Genomic DNA, 23582 nt, shown 5'->3' with positions numbered 1-23582 from the left:
TTTCTTCTAAAAGCCACTTAGACCTTACTTATTGCACGAATCATGAAATCTCAGTCATCTGTATGGCAACTGTTCTGTCCTCTTGCTGCAAACATGTGCTTATTAAATTGTCGGCTGCAAGCAGGTCTAGTGTTGTGAATTAAGTATGTACAGGTACTCATGTACAGACTTGTAGTGAATCGAGTGTTACAGCACTCAGAAGAATTTATCTTAGATGCCTTTATAATTTAAGCAGCTCCCATTTATGAACTCTGTGCAGTGCAGAGCTTGCTCAAAGAAAGCATTAAAGCACAAGTTTAGTTAGCTCTACTCAGCACGCCTACATAAATGCATTCCTGTGATGCACTGAACCCCTACGTTTCTTTCTTTGCTGGACTGCTGTAACTATCAACTGTTACAAGTGGAGGCCATATACAAAATTAGTCAAATGCAATATTTTTTCCCTCTTTGTTGTTCAGCACTCATACACTGGAAAATACATATTTAATCGAATTTGTTTCGGGATACCATTCCATTGATGATTTTACATGCTGTGCTGGCATTGCTGAATATTGCTGTAGAGCTAAAGTCGACTATTGCTGAACATTTTGGACTACCTCACCTCACGAAAGAAACAAGAAAGAAACAACCTGCAGTATTTTGCCATACAAAGCATGTATAGAGCGTAAATTACTTCACTGACAGTTTGGGGCTGTGTAGAAGTTTCTGCATGCTTCACCAATCTTTCACTATATCTAGTATTTCACCATTGCATGGACTGTACAGTGATGTGAATGGACACTTTGTATCGCTCTTGTTTGTTACAGACGCTCTATACGTAATCTCTCTTATTCTGCATTTCAGGTCTCATGATGGGACAACACCCGGTTATACATCGGATGTCTCCGTTGCCCTGACCGCAACTACACTTGCATCGTCTTGGAAGCAGCCAGGCCAGGGTCCACTGACTGCCCGCTCTAACATGAACTCCACTTCGACTGATCAAGAAAGTCATTCGGGAACCATAACACCCGAAGCTTGTCATTCTGATTCCAAATCATCTTCATCGCCTGGAACTCGAAAGATCAGCGTTGGCTCGGACCCATTTACTAATCCGATTGACGACGGCGACTCCTCTGTATACTCAGTCGACACTGATGGCTATTACACATCAATGCATACAGACAGTGGCCTCAAGCACGGCCTTGCCAAGTTTCCCGGTGAACAAAATGGAGAACTAGGTGCTTCCGGTGACAGGGGTTCGCAGACGTCTATAGACACAATTGGAAACCTGAGTCTAAACAGCTTTCTCTCGCAGAATGCAACCGACACGGGAACTGACAACTGCTCAATTGCGAGCACACTTACGCAACGGTCGAAGGCACCACCACTGCCCCCACCAAGGTTGTCCAGCGTGAGAACCCTGTCACCAATTCCTTCACAAAAGGAGAGCTCTCCACCGGTGTCTACCGGTGATATATCAGAATCGGATTGTGAGGTTGGTGAACGGCTGAGGAGGAAGACATCCATTGGCTCGTTCAGGTATCCTTCCATATGTGCGGTGTCTCCTGAGCCTAGCGACGAAGACAGCTGTCGTCTAGATGTGGAGAAGCGAGCATCCGGGCAGAACTCTCCCTCATCTGAGCCTAACCCCTCTTGTGCTCCGAGAGCAGGAAATGAGGTTCCCAATCCACCTTCTGGTGCTGTACCGGCGGCAGAAGCAAAACATGCCAACATGGACAAAGAGGCAGATGAATCTTCAGCGAGGCTCAACATGTATGGTGTGCAGTCTGCGCGAGACGTGCCATTTCTTAACGCGGTCGTCTCTCAGCCAAATGCGTCGCTTACACCCCGGCCTCAACCTGTGCTAGGTTCATTCTCATCTGCTGACAGTGACCATACGCAGGGAGCATTGCCCAACACTTCAAACAGAAGTGAACTTAATGTAGGAGCACCAAGTGTGCCACGTGGTAGTGAAAGAAAGCAAAGCCCGGTGCATGCACCAGTCAAAAAGATAAATAAGAGAGAGACAAATAAAAGTTCAGAGGCAAGAACTACACCAACTGTACGTGGCAGCTCAGCAGCTGTGACTACCAGCAGAAAGGAGCAGGCAGGAAGCACAAAAACTTCTGCCAATCCTCAGGCTGCACAATCGCCTAAGCAAGGAACTCCATCGCCCACCTCCAATCCATTCCACTTGAACAGACCATCCTCACTTATGAGCAAGACAAGATCACCGTTCCTCTCCTATCTGTCTAAAAACTCTTCTCCTCCAAAGACCCCAACTGCACCAAGCCCAACCTCACCTGCCAAGTCAGCAGGTCGCGATATGAATGTCAAACAGCTCACATTGAGCGGCACCAGCCGCAAGGCGCAAGATGAAGCCCACTCTTCACCCGAGCCTTCCAGTCCGCAGAGCAGCCCACAGACAAGCCCACAGACAACGCCCCCTGCTGTGCCCCCTCCTCCACCTCCACTTACCTACAGCAGCCGAGTGCTAGAACAAGGATCTACAAGACAGCCGAGTGCAATCAGTGATGCAAACAACGACTTTGCACAGACACCTTCCTACAGCAGGGCTGGCGCGAGAGTGACTCTCGATTCTGAAGGCAAGGTCATTTACAGTTCTAATTCACTGGGAAGGCATCGTGACGGCTACATGATGAAGTGCCCCGTGCAGCATGTGCCTTCAGGAGGCACTGGTCTTCCGGGAAAGTGCATGACCTTGCCTGCATCGATGCCTCTTGCACCCGGCTTGAATCAGCGTGCTTATGTCCGGCTGGACCCTAGCGGCAAGGTGGAGGCGTACACAAGCAGCACGATTCCAAGGACGCGGTACTCTGTGTCTGGTGCCGTGACGTCTCCCGACACAAGGCCACTTTTGCAGTACAGGGATGGAATGTTTACGTTGAACAGTCCTCCAAACAGCACATCCACACCAAGCACAAGGCCTCAGTTTCCGTCGTCGGGAAGGAGCACACCGCAGCCCTCCACATCGAGTCATGTTCATGGCACCATGTCTGGCAGGAGCACGCCTCAACCTTCAGCATCGGGTTACCTGAGCAGTCAGTCTTCTGGAAGAACTACTCCGGTTCAACGTCCTGCATCCATTTCGACCCCATATTCTAACAGGCCATCCAGTGCAAGCACTTCTATCTCTGAAAACTCTTCAGGTCGCGTGACACCTCTGCACCACTTTTCACCTATCAGTGTGCCATCGACAACTTCACCTGGGAGAAGAACTCCACTGCAGCCTTCTCCAAGGGAACCAGTAGGGCCCAGCTGGGTGTCAGGGTTGCCAGCTTCTCCGCCGACATCATCTACCAGCCCCTCAAACGCTGTACAGCGCATGCCACCTTCGCACATGGTTCAGGCACCTGTGCCGCACCTTCATCTCAGTGGCAGGACCACTCCAGTGCACCAGCACTCATCACCTACTAACACCCACATTCCAAGCCATGCTTCCTTCCCAGCAGCACGCAGTCATAATGGTCGTCCTACTGCATCCAGCCCGGTGCCTTCATGGAGCTCTGGTCAGACCACACCGGTGTCTAGAAACACTGCAAGGAGTCCAACACCAGTGATACATTACCCACCCCATGGTCATCGAATGGAGAACAGCGCTGCTTACGCTGCGGCGCCTAGACACATGCAGCCTCAGGCCTACAGGCACAGTCCGCATGACGAGAATTTGGTAAACGGAAGGATGACGCCGGTTGACACACAGCATCACAATTCTGCAAACCAGTACAACTTTCCAGACAGACCAAGTTCAGACATGATAGCACATGATCACCTTGATGGAAGCGCACCAAGGAACCAGTATTCATCCTACATACCTAGGGCTCCATACCAGCCCAGCCAATCACTGGTACGGGGACCCCTTGGTCAGCAAATCGGCATGTCAGGAACTCCAAGAGGAGTTGACCTTAGAGGTTCAATTCCTAACCACGCACTGCATGCATCAAATGGCATTCGCGAAGCTCATGCCTACAGTCAGGGTGGGCCCTTGCCCCACGGTTATCCTTCTACCCTTTCCCGGCAATCGCCAGTGTCAAGGAGCCCGATGAGCTCAACCCGCCTGCTGGCACCTGACCATGCTAGGGCAGAGTACATGCAGTCTGCCCAAAATTCGGTTCCAACGGCCTCATATGGACAGGGTCCTCGAAGCCCTCCACAGCCAATTCACAGCATGCAGAATTTGAGGCAACCACAAAGCATTGCTGGACCAGGCCACTTCGGATCAAGGACAGCCTTCGACAATCAGAGGCAGATGACAGGAGTGTACATTCCAAGCTCACCGCAGAATTCCTACCAGGGCGCCAACCACACTGGCATGTCCATGCCAGGCACAATTGAGCCACCATATAGTTTACGAGATCTTCGTAAGGAAGGTTCCCCCACAGCACTGTCTTCCACAAGCCTTTCTAGTTCTGGATCGGAGAAGTCCCCAGACAGCAGCAGCAGCACGTCAATCACCCGTGAGCTGGCACCACGAAAACCTATGTCCACAGAAGATCTCTTCGCCGCCATTCATTCGTCCAAGAAAAAACATGGCATCAGGACTGACACGGATATGGCCCAGTCACCATTGTCATCAAGGTAAGAACTGTGAGGTACAGGATTGTAGTACTATATTGTGTCATATTGGTTTTTCAATTAAAGTGAAGAGTTAGGTTTTCCATCTTGTGACAAGAGATGGTGCTTAGACATAATTTGAAATGATCTTCAAAATTTGGCACATTTTCTAGTCATCATCACTTACCGGAAGGTGCATTAACAGTGTGCCAGTGATATGCATGGCACCCATAGAAGACAGTGATAAATCTTATTCTGGCCCAAATGTTTTGACTCCTTGCTTGTTTAGTGTGGGCAGCAACCCTAATGTCTTTCTGTATTTATTTGCATGTTGTACCCTTTCTTTACTTTGGAGCTGGGCGTTACCTCAGCATCAATCTTGCCCTAAAAAAAGTTTTTAATGGATGTTTTAGATCTTGAACATAAGTTGCATGACTGTTCTAAGTTCCTCATCAAGTTTTGGGGCTACAATGCGCAGCTCCAGCAGAGAGAATTTAGAAAGTTTATATGGTACTTTGACGTTTTAGCATTAGCATTTCAGAATACCAAGACAGAAAAACAGAACAGTAGCACTTGTGACTATGCCTGGTGACACTGTTTTCAAACAAGAATATGCTGGGACATTCCTTGTTGTGTCGCTATGTGGCACTCCTTTGCAGTGAAAATAATGATACTGAGAAGCTTGCATCTCTTGTACCAGTAGGCAAGGATAAGAAGAGACTCATGCTGTTCGGTTGAGCACAGCATCGCAAGATGCAGCCACCAGTGATGCTGTTCCCCGCTACATCCAGGCATTTCACTAGCATGGCAACACCAAGACTGTATTGTGGGCCACAACAGTTTTAGTAGCATGGGATTTGCAAGGAAGTTTAATTTCTTCGTGACTTGAGCTGTTAGCCTGAAATTTAGAAAAGTGATGTGGTGGCTATACTGGTAAGTATATACTGAAAATTTCTACCCGCTGCGGCATCTGCTTAACGAAACCAAGACCAAGTCGCACCAAAGGGACAGACTCGCCAAGCTCATGCATCGGGTGGCCTCGGTACATGGGGCCGACGAAGTCACCATGCGCATTAACGACAAATACCTGCCGACTACACCCACCGGACAACATGCACCGTTCGCCGGCCTACCTAATGCGAAGCTCGATCGTGACATCAACGTCTAGGAGGTGCACGCGGCCCTGCACAACCTCAACAGCTGGTCGGCAGCTGGCTTGGACCTCGTCACGAACAAGGCGCTCAAGAACCTCGACGACGGCTCGATTGGGAACCTCGCAAAGTACTTCAACAAGTGCTGGAGAGCGAGTGCATTGCCAAAGCTGTGGAAGACAGCCAAAACTATCCTAATTCCCAAGCCGGGGAAGCCGCCGGACACGGGTAACCTCCGGCCCATCTCGCTCATGTCCTGCGTGGGCAAGGTCCTGGAGCAAGTCCTGCTCAACAGGTGGCAAGACTACCTGGAATGAGAAGGGCTGTACTCGTCCACGGTGATCGGCTTCACACAGCACCTAAGCATGCAGGACGCGATGCTGCAGCTCAAATACCAAATCATCGACGATGGCGGCAGCGCCCGCGACAACAAAGCAATCCTAGGGCTCGACCTGCAGAGCGCCTTCATTAAGGTGAAACACTCGGCGATTCTGTCCCAAGTCTCCAAGCTCAACATGGGCGAAAGATCCTACAACTACATCAAGGACTTCCTCAGGGAAAGGACCGCTGAGCTATGAGCAGGCGACCTAGAGATGCAAGAGAAGAAGCTCGGGAGCACCAGCACACCCCAGGGATCGGTCATTTCGCCGATGCTGTTCAACCTGGTAATGATCAGAGTGGCTGAAAAGCCCGTGGACATCGAAGACGTCAGGCACACCATCTACGTGGACGATATCGCGCTGTGGGTGACCGGTGGCAGCCACGGTCACATCGAGGGCACGCTGCAAGCCACCGCCGACACAATAGAAGACCAGCTGGAAGGCACCGGACTGAGATGTTAGCCAAGCAAATCAGAGCTTCTCATACTCCCACCAACCAAAAACAGCAGAGGCAAGACCAGACAACGTGAATACAAAAAAATCTGAATCGTCAACAGATCCGGCAATGTGAGCCTCGCGGTTGGCAAAATTAGAATCCTAGGCATGGTCATCGAAAAGCACCGAAGAAATGGCGAAACCATCACCCATCTCACGGCAAAAGCAGCCAACGCGACTTGACTCCTTAAACGAGTCACTTCCCGGAAGGCTGGCATGAGGGAGGAGAGCCTAATTAGGCTCGTCCAATCCTTCGTCGTCAGCCACGTCGCGTCACAGATGGCTGCAACAAGAATGTAACAAAATCAACGTGATCATCAAAAGAGCGTACAAGATGGTGCTGGGCCTGTTTGAGTCTACAAGCACAACCTGCCTTTTACAATTCGGGATACACAATACGCTCGAAGAAATAGCCGAAGCGCAACAGACCTCTCAACTGGAGCGGCTGTCCATGACCAAAGCCGGGAGGAAGATACAGGACGACCTGGGAATGGGACGCTCGAACGATGTGGAGATGAAGCTCCCCGTCCCCAAAGAGGTCTGAAGCCAGACCAGAATCGACCCCATACCGAACAACATGAATCCCAAGTTTAACAAGGGAAGAAGAGCGGTGAGGGCCAAGGCTCCCATCGACCAGCCCGCCAACGACGAGCACGCGCGGTACGTGGACGCGGCCGAATACCAATGGAACACCTTTGCAGCGGTCGTCATAGATGCTTCAACCGGCGCCACGAGGACGGCAGCGAGCGTGAGAAGTACCGGAACAGAAAAGCGGAGGAGGTAGCCATCGCCCTGGCCATCGCCGACGCAGACTGCCACACAGTGCTGAGTGACTCGAGACAGGCGGTGCGAAACTTCGCCAAAGGCCAAATCTGTAGGGAGGCCGAGCACGTGCTGCGAGTGGCCAAACTACAAGACAAAAAAGTAAGACTCAAGTGGTTCCCGGCGCACGCGGGCGACGCGTCGGAACGCAATGAGATGGCACACGCAGCGGCGCGAGCGCTAACCAATCGCGCCCTGGCTACAGACCGTCTGACGTGGTTCGGAACCAAGGACCGCATGACGGACTACAACGAAATCGCGAAGGCCTACTGCCTGGCTCGCAGAACCCTCCCACCCCCGCACCCAAGGCTGAGTCGAGCGGAGGCAGTACTGCTGAGACAGCTCCAGACCGGATCGCTACCGAGCCCGGGACTGATGCATCGCATGTACCCCGAGACATATCCGACCAATAAGTGCAGAGTCTGCCGGAGGGAGACGGCAGATTACACGCACATCTTGGGGGACTGCGGTAAAAATCCAGAAGAAGCAAAATCAGGAACGATCCCACCGCGGCTCGAGGCAGCCGCGAAGAGCTACAACCAAGACGAACAGCTCTGGGCCGCCCAGAACGCCCTCGGGGCGCTCAAAAGGCAGGGACCCAGCGAGCCGGCAAACGGCGAGCGGAGACCTGCGCCGAGTAACAGCGACTTCGTAGATGACGTAGGCCCTCGACGGGGCGCGCGAGGCCCAACTGCAGGCACAAATAAAGTTGGCTCGAATCCAATATTGAGCAGATGCATTGCCTGTAACGAAACTTAGTCTCTTTACGGGCTCCATGCTTCAAAACTGCTTCAATTCAGAGTATGTACCAGCTAGCATTTGCATTTAGCAGCAGCCCATAGAAAACCAACTGATGCCTGAATGCTCAGGCCAGAAGTTAGGTGTCATGATTTTCCCTTATCACATAGTATTCCAGCAGGTGAAGAGCAAGTGTCTTCATGGCCACCGGGCAAGTAGAAATAAAGATATCCCACAAAAGCTAGGTGATGTTTGCTGCAGCATTCTGTAACATAGTGGGACATAGAATATCTGCTAGTGCACATTTCAACATAGTCGAACCTTGTTTACAAACATGGATATGATGAATTATTGGATGTACGAAGTAAATCTAACGTATCTTGCCGATATCAGCATGTAACAAATATGCACTTATAATGATTATCGCACGTAGCAAGAGCACATAGCAAGAGAATCCTTGCATTGGATGTGACTTTGGACGAGGTTTGACTGTATAAAGAGAACTTTTATGTTTCCATGCGTTGCAGGAAAAAAAAAACTGCAGAAAGCTTTGCTTGTCATGGTCTCGTACTGGTCTAAAAACATGTGCAATACATTCACAGATCAAGTTCTCCCCTGGTTGTAACCAGCCGCCCGAGCACCCCAAGCCGGGGCGGCCTTGCTGAGACTGGCTTCCTGAGCCCACGTGGGGCCCGTGACCGTCGCAGCTGGTCGGGCGATGTCACCGCAGCCCGCGTCTGCAGCCCGCTGGAGCGGCGGTCTCTCGCGAACGACCGTCTGGGTCCTGCCAAACCCACGAGCCTGCTTGACTTCAAGAAGCTTCTCCTACAAACAAAGACGTCCAGCAGCCAGAACAACTTGGAGAGGAAATCAGCCGTCGAACTGCTCAAGCCAGGCTCCTGTGGCAGGAAGGGGAGTGGCGAAAACTCAGTTCGGTCACTCCCGACGTCGCCTGTTAACACCCCCAGCCCGGTGGAAAGTCCAAGCAGCAGCAGCGCTAGTGGCCAGGCGGCATGGACGTCGACAGTGCCTTTGAAGCGGGGCGGCCGATCGCGATCGTCGCTCCAGCATCGCTACGACCTCATGTACCCACCTATCTTGGAAGACTGTCAAGAGGAAGGGGGTGAGGGAAACCGAACCTCTGCAACGGCGGGCAGCAAGGTTGATGGCGATGCGGGCGTTGGCTCGGGAAGTAGTGTTCAAACGCATTCCTCACCTTCGAGCACCTGGGTGTGAGTGTATGGTGTATGGCATGAGCAGACTTGGAAACTGGTGTTGCACTCATGCTGGTGCTTCTAAGGTGTTTTTTTTTTTCCTTACCGGTCTTTTGTTTACTTTTGAACCGACAGCTCGCTGTTGTCTATACATTACTGCCAAGGTTGTGATTGTAAAGAGCTACAAGAAAGGCAAGAAAAAAAGTGATTAGGACTGCTGCCTTCAAACAAGGTGATCACACATAATGTTGTGTGTTTTCGTGGGAGAAAAAAAATGCTTAGCTCACCTGTTTTCCGGGCTCTACTACTTCTTCACTTTTTGGGCTTCTGCAGTTTCATATTTGTTCTTCGCAGGCAAGCACTTTGTCTTGTGAGGCAGCTCTTTAAGAACTGTCACATTTATCATTTGCAGCATTCTCAAGCAGTCGTAGGCTGTGCTTTTCTCAAATCAGCTAGACATTTAATAATCATCATTCATCGTTTAGTTTCTTTTCTGCTGCTTTTAGCACCAAGTCTTGTTGGTTTTATTTTCAAACATAGGTAGAGTACAATCGGGTGTGTGTGTACATTATCCAGGAAGGTAGTTTTACTTATAAGAAGGATTATTACTTTTTTCTTTGTAGCTTCTGTGCATCAGAGTGGCTGGCGTAAAGGAGTGCGAACACATTGATAGCGTCATGCATTATTTTGGTTGGAGATACTTTAGCGCACGCATGCACACCCAATGTTTGAATGTATATGAGTGTTCGTTTACATAGTAACTTGAGTTCATATCATTTTGTAGTGTGCAGATCATTCCGGTGTCATCAAAGTTTTACATTACTGTGTGAGGTTTTTCACATAAAACACTTTTTTTTTTAAATGTATGAAGTATTAGCTGTGCATGGCAAAGTTAACATAGGTATGGGCTGCTTTTTACCTCTTGACCCCAATACTACTTGGAGGGCAGGCACTCCATTGGTACTTTAATTTTCTGCACATTAGGCTCATTGATCCACTTATATGTACAAGGAAGCAACCGATTAGTATCTTTGAAACTTGCTTATTCTATGTAATGTCACTGCCAAAATTGAGAGGTTCTTCGTTACTGAAATTGTTAATGTACCAACTGTGAGGTGGTGCTGTGTGGATGTGTAATATTTATGTAGTATTCAAAAAACATTTCATATAATATGTTATTTTGGAGTGCCTAACGCTAATGGCCTTCGGTATCGTTCTTTATTTACGTTTTCCTGCTGATGTTGCTGTTTATCTGCAACGAAGCTGCCACGCTACGTCGTGGGGAACTTAACTGCACTTTATACCTACAGTGATGACTGCTTGTTCCATAGGCCCTTAAAGATATTAGCTTGCCATGCAGTTTCTCTTAGCATTGAATGAACTATGTATATAAAGCCAATTTGTGTTACTCTTATTTATGCGTTGCTGCGATTGGAACGCATTCTGGTGCTTGGTGTCATAGAAACCTTCCTATTTTTGCCAGAGTGTAGCGGAATTTTGGATGTGTTAGGTTGTGTTATTCATTTTGGGGTATTGGTACCAAAGGCTGGATTAGGATTAGACCTGTATACTAACTCCTTATGTGATTACAAGTGAAATACTTGTAGAAGTACTTCACTTGTACTCATTAATTCAGAAAGTATCTATGGTACATATGCTTTTGGCAGTAATGACATTGTTTTGACCCCTTGTAGCTCGGTGAATTACGTCATTCTGCATACAGTGGCTGCCTGTTTGCATGTTTACACAATGGTTGGATGCTGTTCCACTGTAGTGATTTCACGACGCAGTACTTCCAGTTTTGAAAGTTCTCATTACCGATTGTACCTAAATATGGTGACCTGAATCCTTCCCAATGATTTTTGTTATGGGAGTAGGTAATGTCTAAGGGGAACAGTTGTCATTCATGACTACTTGGGTATTAAGGGTAACCTTCTTAAATACTTTTCATGGTGAAGCTTCGTATTGCAGTCACAGAAACTTTACGTGAAGAGAATACAGAACACATAAAGTGACTAGTGCAATCTACAGTTTCAACCAAAAATAACTAACCCAGCATGGCATCTATTCCTATTCACAATGCTTCTGTAACTGTCAGCAGAGAATTTTAGCTTGTCCCTATACACATTACCCTTCACAGAATATACCGGGTAACCGGAGATGTGGACGGCAGTAGTAATGCCGGCAGCGCTACCTTGTGACACTTTGTTCAACCACAATAAAGTACGAACATTCTTGTTTTACACGAGTGCTTTTGCCAAAGGAAAATAAAAAGAAAAAAGAAAGAAAAGAAGAGAACTGCATGTTGACGATTTATGTCACTGCAATAGTAGCGCTCTGTCCTCGCCAATTTAGCTATGTGACACAAGATGGCGCCACCGATGCTCATGCCAGGGCCTCCAGTAACTTTGTATTCCATGAAAGGTAATGTGTACAGTGAACAAGCTAAACCTCTCTAGCGAGTGTTTTCACTTCTCTTTACTTGCCTCTTGCGGTGATTTGCCGTACACAGCATCGTTTCACCTTCTTTCCCTGGGGTGTGCCCGCACGTCAAGCATGTACTGCACCTCATCGTCACGCTGAACCTAGTGTTGGAAACTAGGTTTGACAGTGTGACTTCATTGTCCTTTCCCAGTAAACCCGCGACTGGTCGCGTGGATCGTTTTACGTATTTTTTTCTTTCAAGCGGAATCACAGCAGGGACATAGAGCCATGTACGTGTGTGAGTGTGGTTGGAATCATCACTTAACCTTCATGCACAAGATGTGGTGTGTGTGTGTCACTGCAAGGATCATGAAGAAGGAAGCTAGCTGGGTTGAAAAAAAAAATTCCAGCAGACCTTTGCTTGCGAATGCCTGACTGGAAGCCACTGCATAGCTTTTTCTCTCCTTCGTCTGCATTTGTTTGCACAACGAATTGTGGTTTCAAGGATGCCAATATTTTTTTTTTTCTGTCTTTAGAATTTTGGTTTGCGTAACCTATAGCAGGTGTAACTTGGTGACCCCCTAGCTGAGGAGAATGCGTGGCACGATTGGTTGATTTGGCCTGTGTACAAACCGCTTTAGATTTCAGTGCAAAGCACTTTGCAGGAAACGACCATCATTAAGTCAGTGTCTGCATGGGCACTTAGTTTAATAATTAGGCTGACTCCCAATGTTCACATTGTTTTTCCACATAATCTACCATCTTCTACGTTTGGGAGTGGAAAGCAACAGGTTTCTTCATCTTAAATAGCAGTCATTGGTCTTTCCTAATGCGGCCCATTGATGTCCTTCCACATGATAATTTCATTATCATGTGCTCCTGTCATCTGCTTGAAGGTGCTAAATAGGAGGCCCGCTTGTTAAGTAAATCCTCAGAGCTGGAATTGTGAAGGAGCGTTATGGAAGCACAATGACTACTTCAGTAAGACTGTGGCACTAAATTCCACTACGAGAAGTGAAGCTGACATTTCAAGTGTAGGAGCCTTCAAGAATAATCGGGTTAAGGTTGTAAAAATGCAATTAGAGCAATTTTTAACGTATGGGTATCTGGCGATATGCGAGACAGCTTTGTGTCTTGTGTCTCCCAAAGTGTCCCCACCCCCCCCACTTGCTACATTCATAATTTTTAGTTTCCTCTGTGTGTTTAGGTAATCAGGCACTCATGCAAGATGTGTCGCCGACTCCTCTGCCAGCATGGTCACAAAGTTATGTTTGCGCGTGCTCTGATGGTGTAGGGAACCCTGTGCATTTTCTAGTCTCGCCTCTACCTTTTTAAGCTTGCACTTCTATTGCCGCATGTCTGGCCGCTCTTTCTTGGAAATTTCTGCCCAGCGTGCCTTAGGAACACCTTTTGCTTCGGGGATAGCACATGTACGAATGTTGAAGAAGCGACTTTCTATCCTCGTTAAATGTTTTACCGGTTCTTTGGGAGTGATGGTTTAATAGCAGCTACGTTTACTTGGGCAGTTGCAGGGGTAAGCGGGAAAAATTAAGAGATGCTCGCAGGGATGATCCTGTGGTAGGGATCGCCGCGAGCCCCAAGAAAAGTGTACATGAGATACAGACTTATTTTTATTACACATCCAGGGTCTTGCTCTTCTTGGGTGGCATTGAACATTGTATGTAATGTTAGAAGCAGTTGGTGTCTTCAGCCACATGCGAATTGATGTTTCACGGAGGTGGCTGTATCAAAGGTGATGTCAGCTATGTCCTTAGAATCACTTTTAATCAGCATTAAAGAGCATTTCATACATATTTTTGTGTGTTCCTCAATTAAATTTTGAGATGACTGGGCATCTCCTATTGCGTGCTTTCTCCATTTTAGCGACGAGTCAAGAGTACACATAATATTGCAACCAAATGCAACCAAGTGATGAGAAAGAAGAGACAAAGATGAGTGGTGACTTCCAACGGCTTGAACTCGGCACACATCTTATCGTCCCTGTCCATTTGTGCGCTGCAATCACTAATACCATGGAACACCAAGAAGCCTGCTTGGGCACCCGGCCAAGAATGCAAGCGGGGCTTCCCCCAATAGAGTGTGCATTGCATGACTTCCATTGTTCCATGCTCAAAAACATCCACACGCACAACTCTGGAATTTGGCAAATGAATGTGGGTGATTGGCTGGTGTAGACAAAGTGGGCATAACCATGTGCTATGAGAGTACCAATGACGACTGACTCACACATCTCAGTGACTACACTTCGTCTCAAACAAGTTGTCTGCAGCACTGTCAAAGGTACAAGGCGCCTACAGGTAATATCCTTGCACGGAGGAATATATTTTCAGGCGTAACTGTCTGGTTATTGGCGGGATTAGAGGGCTTTATTTTTGCTTTGTATATGATGCATCACAGCAATGTGTGACATCTTGGGACCTTTGCACACCATGTCGTGTATCGTGAATTACTGAGGTGGTGAGCAAACAACCCTGTGCGGATGAACATATCTTAAGGTGCATTCGGCCTTCTTATTGGCCAAAGAGTCCCGCAGCTTCCACAGTGCTACAGACAACTTGTGAGATGAATATAGAGTTCAATCTCAGCCACCACACCCACATTTTCGATGAGGACAAAATGCGAAAATGCTCGTGTGTTTAGGTTTAGGTACACTTTAAAGAACCCCAGGTGGTCAAGATCAACCTGAAGTCCCCCACTATGGCATTCGCCATAATAAGATCGTGGTTTTGCATGTCGAACCCCAGCATTTAATACTTGTCGCTTTTCCCATCAGTCGAAATAGGCTCATGCTGCAGAGCCTTAACCATAACTGCTTCACCGTAATTTCACAGGTGTTCGCCATAAAAAATGACCATCTCGCAAGACACTCGCGTTTCTCACTGTAACGAGTCTCTGCTTAAGGTTATCACTTCAAAGAATGTTGCAAAATGTTGTAGCATTGACTAGAATATGGAGTGCCTATCTTGGCAGCCACCTTCTGCAAGGGCTACAGGAACGGGCAGACGAGTAAGGAGGATGCCGCCCAGCCCGGTATCCTTCCCGTGACCAACCCGCAGCCCCTGTGTCGGCCATGCCTGCGCATGAACAAAGGTGGAGATTAAATGCAGCTGCTTTAAATGCAGGTTCAAGAGTAAAAGATTCTGGTCTATAGAGTGCGAGAAACAATAAGTCGCATGTACAAAAAACAGTTTTTAATGTACAGGGGCAAAATGCAAAAATTGGTTACCTACAGTATTTACATTACGAGTGCTATGTACACACGACCAGTTTGGGCCTAAAATTATCTAGGGCCAAAAAGCTTCCAAACGCCAAGGACAATGTTGGATGCCAAGAGGACCGTGCCACCCAAGACAATGAAGAGGTAAACTCCTTTTCTGGAAGATCGAAGCCAAGGCATTGACTGCACCAGCAGCTTCACGAGCCCTTGCGTTATCCATTGTCCGTCAAGCGCAATGCAAGGAACGACGTTCAGCAGCGCCAGTGCTCCTGAGAAGGACAACATGTAACTGAGAGGCAAAGTTAAGGTGGTGAATGCCAATTTGAACCAACAAATGAGCAAACAACTTTGAGGCTTTCTCACACCATCATGCAGCTGAACTGTAGGCGTGAGCTGCATTGAAATCGTGCTACATTTCTTCTGCTTTCCACTTAACACAATTTTACATCCAAGAAAACTTGGAAAGCTCCTTCACATCTATTTCTGGGCATGGAAGTACATGCATACAAAAAATGAATGAAAGGGACCTATATGTAAGTGAAAATCACTTAATATGCTAATTACTTAGTAATTGGTTTGCTGAACTACCCACAACTGAAAGCTCGTTCTAGTATATCGAAAATGATACTATGGGCATTGCGTTAAATTCACAGCGCTTAAGTTGGAATTTTGAGATATCTAATTCAGCATATTGAAAACGGTATGTTGGGCTTTGCGACATTAATCATTCTGCTATTTCATACTAACGCTAGCCATTGCACTGAAATTGCCAAGCAGAACTCCTTTCTTGATTATTTTAAAAACTGCCAAGGACTGTTTGTAGTAACGGCTGAGCACTTGTGGATGGTGCTTGCAGAACAAAACTATAAATCATGTATGACAACTATAGGAAGGGATAGTGCAGGAACATTTTGTTGGAGTGTGTTCACTGCCGTCAATTTTCTCAGTATTTCAGATTATGCTAAATTGGAAGCCAAACATTATAAAAGCTTTAGCTGTGTGTAGTGCAGTGTCCGGTACGTAGGATTTTGAGCCTTCAGGGGGTCGTTTTTCATCTACAGGATCTTGATGCTCAAATATCCAGCTCTCCGAGCCCTCTTGTATTCTTGTGAGTGCTGCCAAATGCCCAAAAAAGCTCCAGTTCAAGTGAGAATACATGCCAAAGTTTGTGTACATTCAACTTCTGCTTTGACATTGTAAGGTGGACTTGTGAGGAATCCTGCTATTTTTGGAGCCCCTGGTAAAATGGGAATGGCAGCTAGGCAGCAACACAAGTTCTAGCATTAGCCCAAGCTATAGTTTTCTATGGAGCAAAAGTTGTTTTTATGGCCATCTAGCCTAAGATTCTGTAACTCAATACATCTGACAAATTTGATATTGCCGTGCCCCGGGAAGCTATAAAGAATTTCCAGCACCAGAATAATTACGGCTTCTCCTAAAGGTGTTAACCTAGTGGATCAACCTGTACTTATCACAAATACGCAACGGTCAGGGGCTGTTTGCAGTAGCAGCTCGGTACCTGCCGGGAGCGCTTGAAGAACAAAACGGACATATTGTGTGACCACTAAAGGAAAGGATACTGCAGGAACACTTCATAAATGTGCACCGGAAGCACAGATAGGTAGAGTTGCCGAGGGACCCACTTGATGACAGAAACTGCAGCACATCAAATTGTAATTGCAGATTAGCAAGCTGACCACATTTAATCTGGCTTGACACACACTGATAGTTGGGTAGCAAAAGGTGACAAAACTTGGACAACAAGACTGTTTAATAAGGCAATAATGTACCCGCTAAACTAAAATAGAGCAACAAGTTGGCTTGACACACACTGACAGTTGGGTAGCAAAAGGTGACGAAACTTGGACAACAAAACTGTTTAATAGGGCAATAATGTACCCGCTAAACTAAAATAGAGCAACAAGTTGGCAATGGTGACAGTGGTGAACATAACCAACAGGCGTTGGTTGAGTGGCATGACTAACACTTGGCCCCATATTTACTGGACATTATGCGCTCTATGTCGGGCAGCAATCAGTGTGATAATTCGAGGCTGTCTGGTAAATGCCATGCATATGATAACAATTGGTTTATCTTATCTTGCAAGAAGCAATACAACACTTGTGATGCAATAATGATCCTATGCTGTGAGAAACTCTCTTGTAAGAGCGGAGACTAAAGGCTGGTATCAAAGAAAAGGCTAACACGATAACACAGAAAGTGAGAGGATAAAAAGTATAAAGAAAAGTGCATGTAAGAGTGAAGCATCAGTTTGAAATATGAGCTTTAGGAAGTACACCCACCTGAATGCCAAAGCTCTGATGGTGGACCAAGAAAGAGCATTGTTTGCCAGTTTGCCCTTTTGACCTCTACTAGCTTAGTCCCATTGTCCAGTATTGGCTTTAGGCAGTATTCATCCCGGGCGCAGCTTGAGTTGCAGTACCTGACTGACATCTGCAGCGTGCGTCTTGCTGGAAGGCACACATTTTTCTGAAATGTGCAAATGACGGGGTGTGCCCATTGAAACACAAAAGCAGAAGTCTTAGTTTACTTGATGCTTTTTATACATGACAGTGTAGGTGAGGCTGTAGTACACATAATAGATGCAAAATAACACAAAAGTTCACAGGAAGATGGAGGCTTGATATGATTAAGTATGGCCAAACAAAGAATATTGCTCCAGCAACATTTCTTGTTCAACCACAGTTACACACATATATATTAGATGCATATGCATCATTGAGCAACAACCTAGTGCAGTCACACAGATTTCAAAGGCTTAAAACTATTGTGGTTTGTAGTGCAATCATGGAAGCGTTAAACCTCAACATCACATAAGCAAACATGGAACCATCTATAGTGTTACTGTACTGAATAATATTTATAATGAACACTCGGATAAAAATGGTGATTTATTGCAAGGCTACTAGCTTCACTAATAACACCAGTTTCTTATATTACTGATGAGAACAAAAAGTGATGTTGCACACCAAATGAGCACCATAACATGTATTATAAGTGGTGAGGCATTGTAGCTTAGAGTTTTCAACATATTCATTGAATCGATATTGTCACTTGGAATCATGTAGAAGAAATGTGAATGTGTGGTGGGGTTGCACAACTTTATGTTCAGCTACAGCTACATAAACATATGAAATTTAAAGCACACTAGAAAGCAATCGTAGTTTGAAAACATACAAAATAACCACGCAAGTAAAACCTAAGAAAACTAGGAAGTTGCAAACACTGCACGTTTATGTAGCATGCTAATATTTTATAATACACACTATGTTGATTCAGGAACGTAGCACTGATGGTAAAGAACCTAAGGAGTAATATCAAGCAAAAAAGCAAAAAGAAAAAGCTTGTACTATACAGTACTGTAGTTTACGCTAGAAGCACTTCTGTTCCGCATAATGTAAGCATTTAAAGTAAGCAGTCGTATAATCAGTATAGCAAACTTAAAAATAGAAGGTGCACTCACAAGTATCAGTCGTGAACATTCATTCCTGGAAAATACTAAAAAATGACCACACTACTGAGTTTAGTGCATTAAACTGTTAGTGGAGGAGGACATGCAGCAGAAGCAGGTTGTAAACAAAAACAAGCTTAACTTGATCTCTCAAGTACAGTGGAGTCACACTCACTCTTTCTCCATGTTCCATATAAGCAAAGCAGAGACTGTTGTTAGATTGTCCATGGCAGCAGTCTACAGAGAGTTGTCACGGTGATACCGAAAGAAAATAGAATGATAAGAAAGACTTGTACAAAAGTGTTTAGTTTACTTGGAACGACCCTCATAAAATCCGAAAATTCGGTCACAGTAACTGGTTGTTATTTTTTACGAACTCCAATCAATCAATATTTCATACGATTCTCAACTTACCCTCAAAGCAGTTCTAAAAGCAGTATTTGAGCAGTGTATCCGAAATTCAATCATAAGTGTTATGTTGTTATGTGTGGTATATTTTTGGCAAAATGTTAACACATAAAGTTAATATTTATGTGAAACATCACAATGTGGCGTTCCGTTGTGAGTAAACAATATGAAGAAAAAGATTGTATGAAAATTATGATTGTGATCCTATCTTCATTCATAATAACCAAGAATTTGTTACAGCTGGGATCATAAGTAAGCTTGACTGCACATTACGGGGTGCTGATGTGCACCATGTAATGTGGTGCACATTACGTAGCCTGCCTTAGCATTACAGTAGCATTACTAACTAGCAAGGACGTACTAGCATTAACGTAGCATTACAGTAGCTTGCCTCACCTTTTGGAGACCATGTGCCTTCAGACTCAACCACATTCTTCTTCTGGCAGTAGCCATGCTGGGGAAGTAGCAAGGTCTGGACCAGGCAGGCCTTCCAGGAATCCATGCTCCGAACATCGCAGCTGTCGACTCCAGTAATATGGTCTCCTGGTAATAAACCGCCGGGGCCATGGGCACCAGACTCCTAAAAAGAAAAAAGACGATTTGCCTTATCACAATACATTTGTTGCCATTCATGTTGCATGGTATACAGTGTAGCCCACAGTTAAAGGGAGCACTCTAATCTATGGCTCTCGCTTTGCTTGTGCTCTAGCTGCAAGTGCCAGATGTCAATTCACTGCACAGGTGTGCAAAAATGTGCCCGCTGCACCAACTGCAAGCCATCTGCTGCAAAGCTGGGCGATTTCACACATGCAGAGGGGAAAAGGGGGAAAGAGGGAAAAGTCACATGTGATCAGCACTCATGTGTTCCCTTTAACAGTGAACAGCATTGCATGCTTTCTGCTGAAAATGTTGACAGTGTTCCCCGCACTTGTGGGAGAGCTAAGAGCTACATGTCTGGTGAAGTCCAGGGAAAACAGGGGGAAGGCGGGAGATGGAAATTCAAGATGATGAGCAAAACGAGAACAAGGTGAAAGCGGGAGCCAACATTTCGACAAGTGGACTTGCCTTTTTCAAGTCCACTCGTCAAAAAAGACAAGTACATTTGTCGAAACGTTGGCTCCTGCTTTCACCTTGTTCTCGTTTTACTCGTGTCTGGTGAAGGAGGCACTGGTCTTGTTCTGGATGAGCATGGAACCAATGCATGGTAGAGTGTATAAGCGCGACTGGACGAGGACGTAGAAAGAAACAGATATATAGACACAGCGCTTCACTTTCAACTATAGATTTTCACACGCATTGATAAATATATACCGTGCGAGCGGAAACGAACATAACAGCAAAAAAAGAACATTGAGTGGTGCATTCCGTTGAACCGAACACGTGTGCAAGGCAAGGGAAAAACATGTACTACAATGGTCACCAAGATAAACCGAGGAATCGTATCTCCTTTTCCAATAGTGACACCAAAAGCTTGCTTACATCTCGTAGGCCTCTACAATCTCTCTCGTCATCCTGCTATGAGCCTTGTACAGAATGGAAGTGCTTTCAAGCATGGGTTTGCAGGAACAATCTCGGCAGTGAATACCCAAATGACCTGAAATTATCTTAGTGATGTTACATTGATGCTCTTTTAATCTCTCGTTGATGCACCTGCCAGTTTGACCAATATACGTTCTTTCGCATGAAAGTGGGATGGCATAGACAACGTTATGAGTAAAGGTTATAAATTGTTTGCGATGTTGGGTAGAACATACCTGCCTTTTGTTATTCTCTGTGTTAACCTGTTTGCATAGCTTCTGTAGACGCTCAGGGGCAGAGAAAACCACGTCTAAACCTGATTTCGCACAATTACCCCCAATGCAAACTTAGTTCATGATGAGTGGGGCGAATCTAATGGGCACAACAATGTTATATCTTCATGGCACTGTTCACATTTGCGTGCACAAAGGTAACACATGGCAATCACAAGAACTGGCACACTTAATAATGACTAAAATTTATTCCACACATCTTAGGACACCTCTTATTAGACCTGTTTAAAATTTGTTATTATGAGCCGAGTGCAAGCAGAGAAAAAGAAAAAACACTGAAAAATAGGCATATGGATTATTCATGGTGTTTCCAGCACGTCACCATGTCAGGGATTCCTTTTCTTTCTTTTTTTTAACGGTAGTGAATTATATCAGCTGAACTTCTGAACTAGCTGAGTGTTTCCAAATACGCTTCATGTGAAACGGTGATCTCGCTTTTGTATCTGCAATGGTGTTCAGAGTTCAGGCATGGAGATCACACTTGGGGAGACAATAAAATGCAACAAATCATTCAGAATTTTTTATCTGTCTTGGCTATGCCAATGTTTAATGATAGTGAAGGTGCAAGGAAAAAAAAACTTTAACTAAATTTTTAGCACACAGATTTAGTGTCCATAGGGATTATTCATTATTAGAACACCCTCAGGGCCCAGGGGGTGTTAAAGAGGGGGTGGGTACATGATCACCATATTAGTAGAAAATGAAAAATGAAAAAAAAATTGCATCTAATTGAAGAAGTGGTTAGTGATGGCAGTCTTGAATGACTTTCTATCTGTAGAAGCAATGGATGGGGGAATTCTTTGATGTTCTGCAACAAGAACAAATGTAAGAAAACATTAATGAGACAGACGTTGGGCTGGTTCCACATGCGATGACAAATATGATGGTTTTAGGATAAATTCACACCAAAGGATATGATTGTGCCAGAAAATTCAAGCACAGGCAAAGTAGAATTACCTTGAGCACTGAGATAACTGACACTCCAGAGTTTTCAGCATAAAATGGCGCCAACAGAAACTTGTTGCCAAAGAGGAGCAGCAATGCCAGCAGGGCTGCAACTATGTTGTGCCACACTCCAGCGCAGTATATCTTCAACTGCCTCCATGGTGACAGCACTGAGAGTTGGTCCTTTGGGAGGTCAACAAATGCACCAGGAAATATTCCAAGCACGAACAGGCCACAGCCTTGGATGCGCACATTTTCCCTGAAAAGCGAGAGGCCTGCTTAACATGTGGGAATGTGAAGCAACAATCTTTCGTGATTGTGTAATGAAGTATGAGAAAAAGGACACCTAACAGTAAAACTAAATCAGCGTAGACTGGAGAAGCATTCGTTCGAGATTGTACGTTTATTTATTTTGTGTATGAAGGTTGGTTACAAATGTAAGGTTCTCTGCAAAACTTGCTAAATTTTAATATTTCCAAATTTCCAAATCCAAATTTCCAAATATTTCCAAATTTCCAGATCTCTGTCACTTTGGGGATGAAAGGTAATACGTGGGCATGTTTAGTTTAGTCTTCGTTTTTTTTTTTGTTCTTGTTCTTAAAGAGAGAGTTAAGTGCAATAAAGTTTAGCAAATGGGAAGACACGAGGTACGTTACCTCACAGCCGCTAAAGCATGGCCGAACTCGTGGAATATGCTGCACACAATTAACGTTGCGATGTAGTAGAAGATGTCCGACAACGGAAGGTTGACGCCGGGTAGCTGCAGTTGTGGACAAGCCAGAAACAGGTTATAAGCAAAGCAGGCTCTTATGTTTGCTCGAACTATCTTATCTACAGTGCTTGATCACGCAATCAAGGAACACAGCAGGTTCCTCTGATCTCTAGTTCAACGCGAGCTAAGCAAAAACTAAAATGTACTTTCGCATGTGGCAAAAGGTAAACACAAAAATGTCGTACTTCTGCACATGGTGTACCCGTTTGTTATAATTACAAATTACACTTTGACAATCGTATGGCATTGCTCTTCAGAGCAACGAAAGGATAACAAATCTAACAAGCTTTGCTTTGCTATAACAAAGATAACAAGCTTGGGCCCATGCAAGAAAAACGGCACACAGAAACGGGCACTTGCAGAAGGCTCGAGGACTTGGACTTCTTGCGTTCCGGTTGCAGCACTTCGGATCATGCCAGAGGCAGTCTTCGCGAGCACCCAAACGGCGGGCGCAATGCATCCAATACTGGCAACTGTGCCCACAGTGAACCACCAGTACAGAAATCGCGGCTTTTTTCTCCCCATTTGGTGCACCACACGGTTGAATCGGGTGAAGTAGAACTGCGCGCGAAGCAGCTTCAGGCTCATGCCACTCCGATCCAGCATGTTGACGTACGGGTACAGCATGCACGTCTGCAAAAGTTCAAAAGACCGAAAAAGAAGGAATCGGAATTGGCGGTTGACATCGTCGGTTTTATTTTTTCAACGCACGCTCGCTTCGACACGCTGTCTAGTGAGCGAAGCGATGATACTCTTCTAGTTACCTTGAACACATAGTCCGTAAAGTTTAATGCTGTCCAGAAGAATAGCACGCAGATAACGAATGGAATCATGTTTGAAGAATGATGCACGAGCAGCCTTCGCAAGAACAGCTAAAACCAACAGGTAGTGTCCATCTTTGACTCGTTGCCTGAGCAACGCGACTCATCACAAGTCCGCAGCGTCTGTGGTAAGTAAATATTTCAAAAACTATCTAAACAAAAATAATAAAGTAATATTTTATATGGTAAAAATATTGGAATTATATTTCAATTAACAATAAGTTCAAACAGTTAAAATTTATATTTAGGTTGCATAAGTTTGTGGTTAGTTAAAACGTGATACATAAAAAAAACGTAAATTGGTTCTCATTTCCTGCTTTTTACAAGTTAAAAT

The 23582-nt window shown here is 45.6% G+C and overlaps 2 protein-coding genes and 1 pseudogene across 6 annotated transcripts in view; 2 read left to right on the top strand and 1 right to left on the bottom strand.

Moving 5' to 3' along the window:
• The window catches only part of LOC142585394 (uncharacterized), a 259259-nt gene extending 245664 nt beyond the window's left edge, over positions 1 to 13595 (top strand). For all 4 annotated transcript variants that reach the window (XM_075696125.1, XM_075696128.1, XM_075696127.1 and 1 more), the window contains exons 5-6: positions 844 to 4581; positions 8746 to 13595. In XM_075696125.1, the coding sequence (XP_075552240.1) occupies positions 844 to 4581; positions 8746 to 9379 (4372 nt within the window). In that variant the 3' untranslated portion in view covers positions 9380 to 13595. The remainder of the gene's footprint in view (positions 1 to 843; positions 4582 to 8745) is intronic.
• LOC142585396 (uncharacterized) lies at positions 4588 to 8736 on the top strand (annotated as a pseudogene).
• S2P (membrane-bound transcription factor site-2 protease) lies at positions 13204 to 23334 on the bottom strand. 2 transcript variants are annotated; one of them, XM_075696129.1, is made up of 9 exons: positions 23192 to 23334; positions 22788 to 23060; positions 22312 to 22415; positions 21668 to 21914; positions 19296 to 19479; positions 18667 to 18728; positions 17323 to 17509; positions 16600 to 16675; positions 13204 to 15308 (listed from the first exon to the last, which is right to left on the bottom strand). In XM_075696129.1, exons 1-9 carry the CDS (start codon positions 23258 to 23260, stop codon positions 15083 to 15085), a joined length of 1428 nt encoding a protein of 475 aa, XP_075552244.1. In that variant the 5' UTR covers positions 23261 to 23334; the 3' UTR covers positions 13204 to 15082. The 2 variants fall into 2 exon arrangements, with proteins under 2 accessions (XP_075552244.1, XP_075552245.1); XM_075696130.1 differs by lacking the exon at positions 16600 to 16675 and having other exon boundaries at positions 13204 to 15288.
• Between the last annotated feature and the right edge of the window lie 248 nt (positions 23335 to 23582).

This window comes from Dermacentor variabilis, chromosome 6, assembly GCF_050947875.1.
Source record: "Dermacentor variabilis isolate Ectoservices chromosome 6, ASM5094787v1, whole genome shotgun sequence".
Lineage (NCBI taxonomy): Eukaryota > Metazoa > Arthropoda > Arachnida > Ixodida > Ixodidae > Dermacentor > Dermacentor variabilis.
Note: the sequence above shows the minus strand (reverse complement) of the source record. Positions and strands in the feature narration are given on the sequence as shown.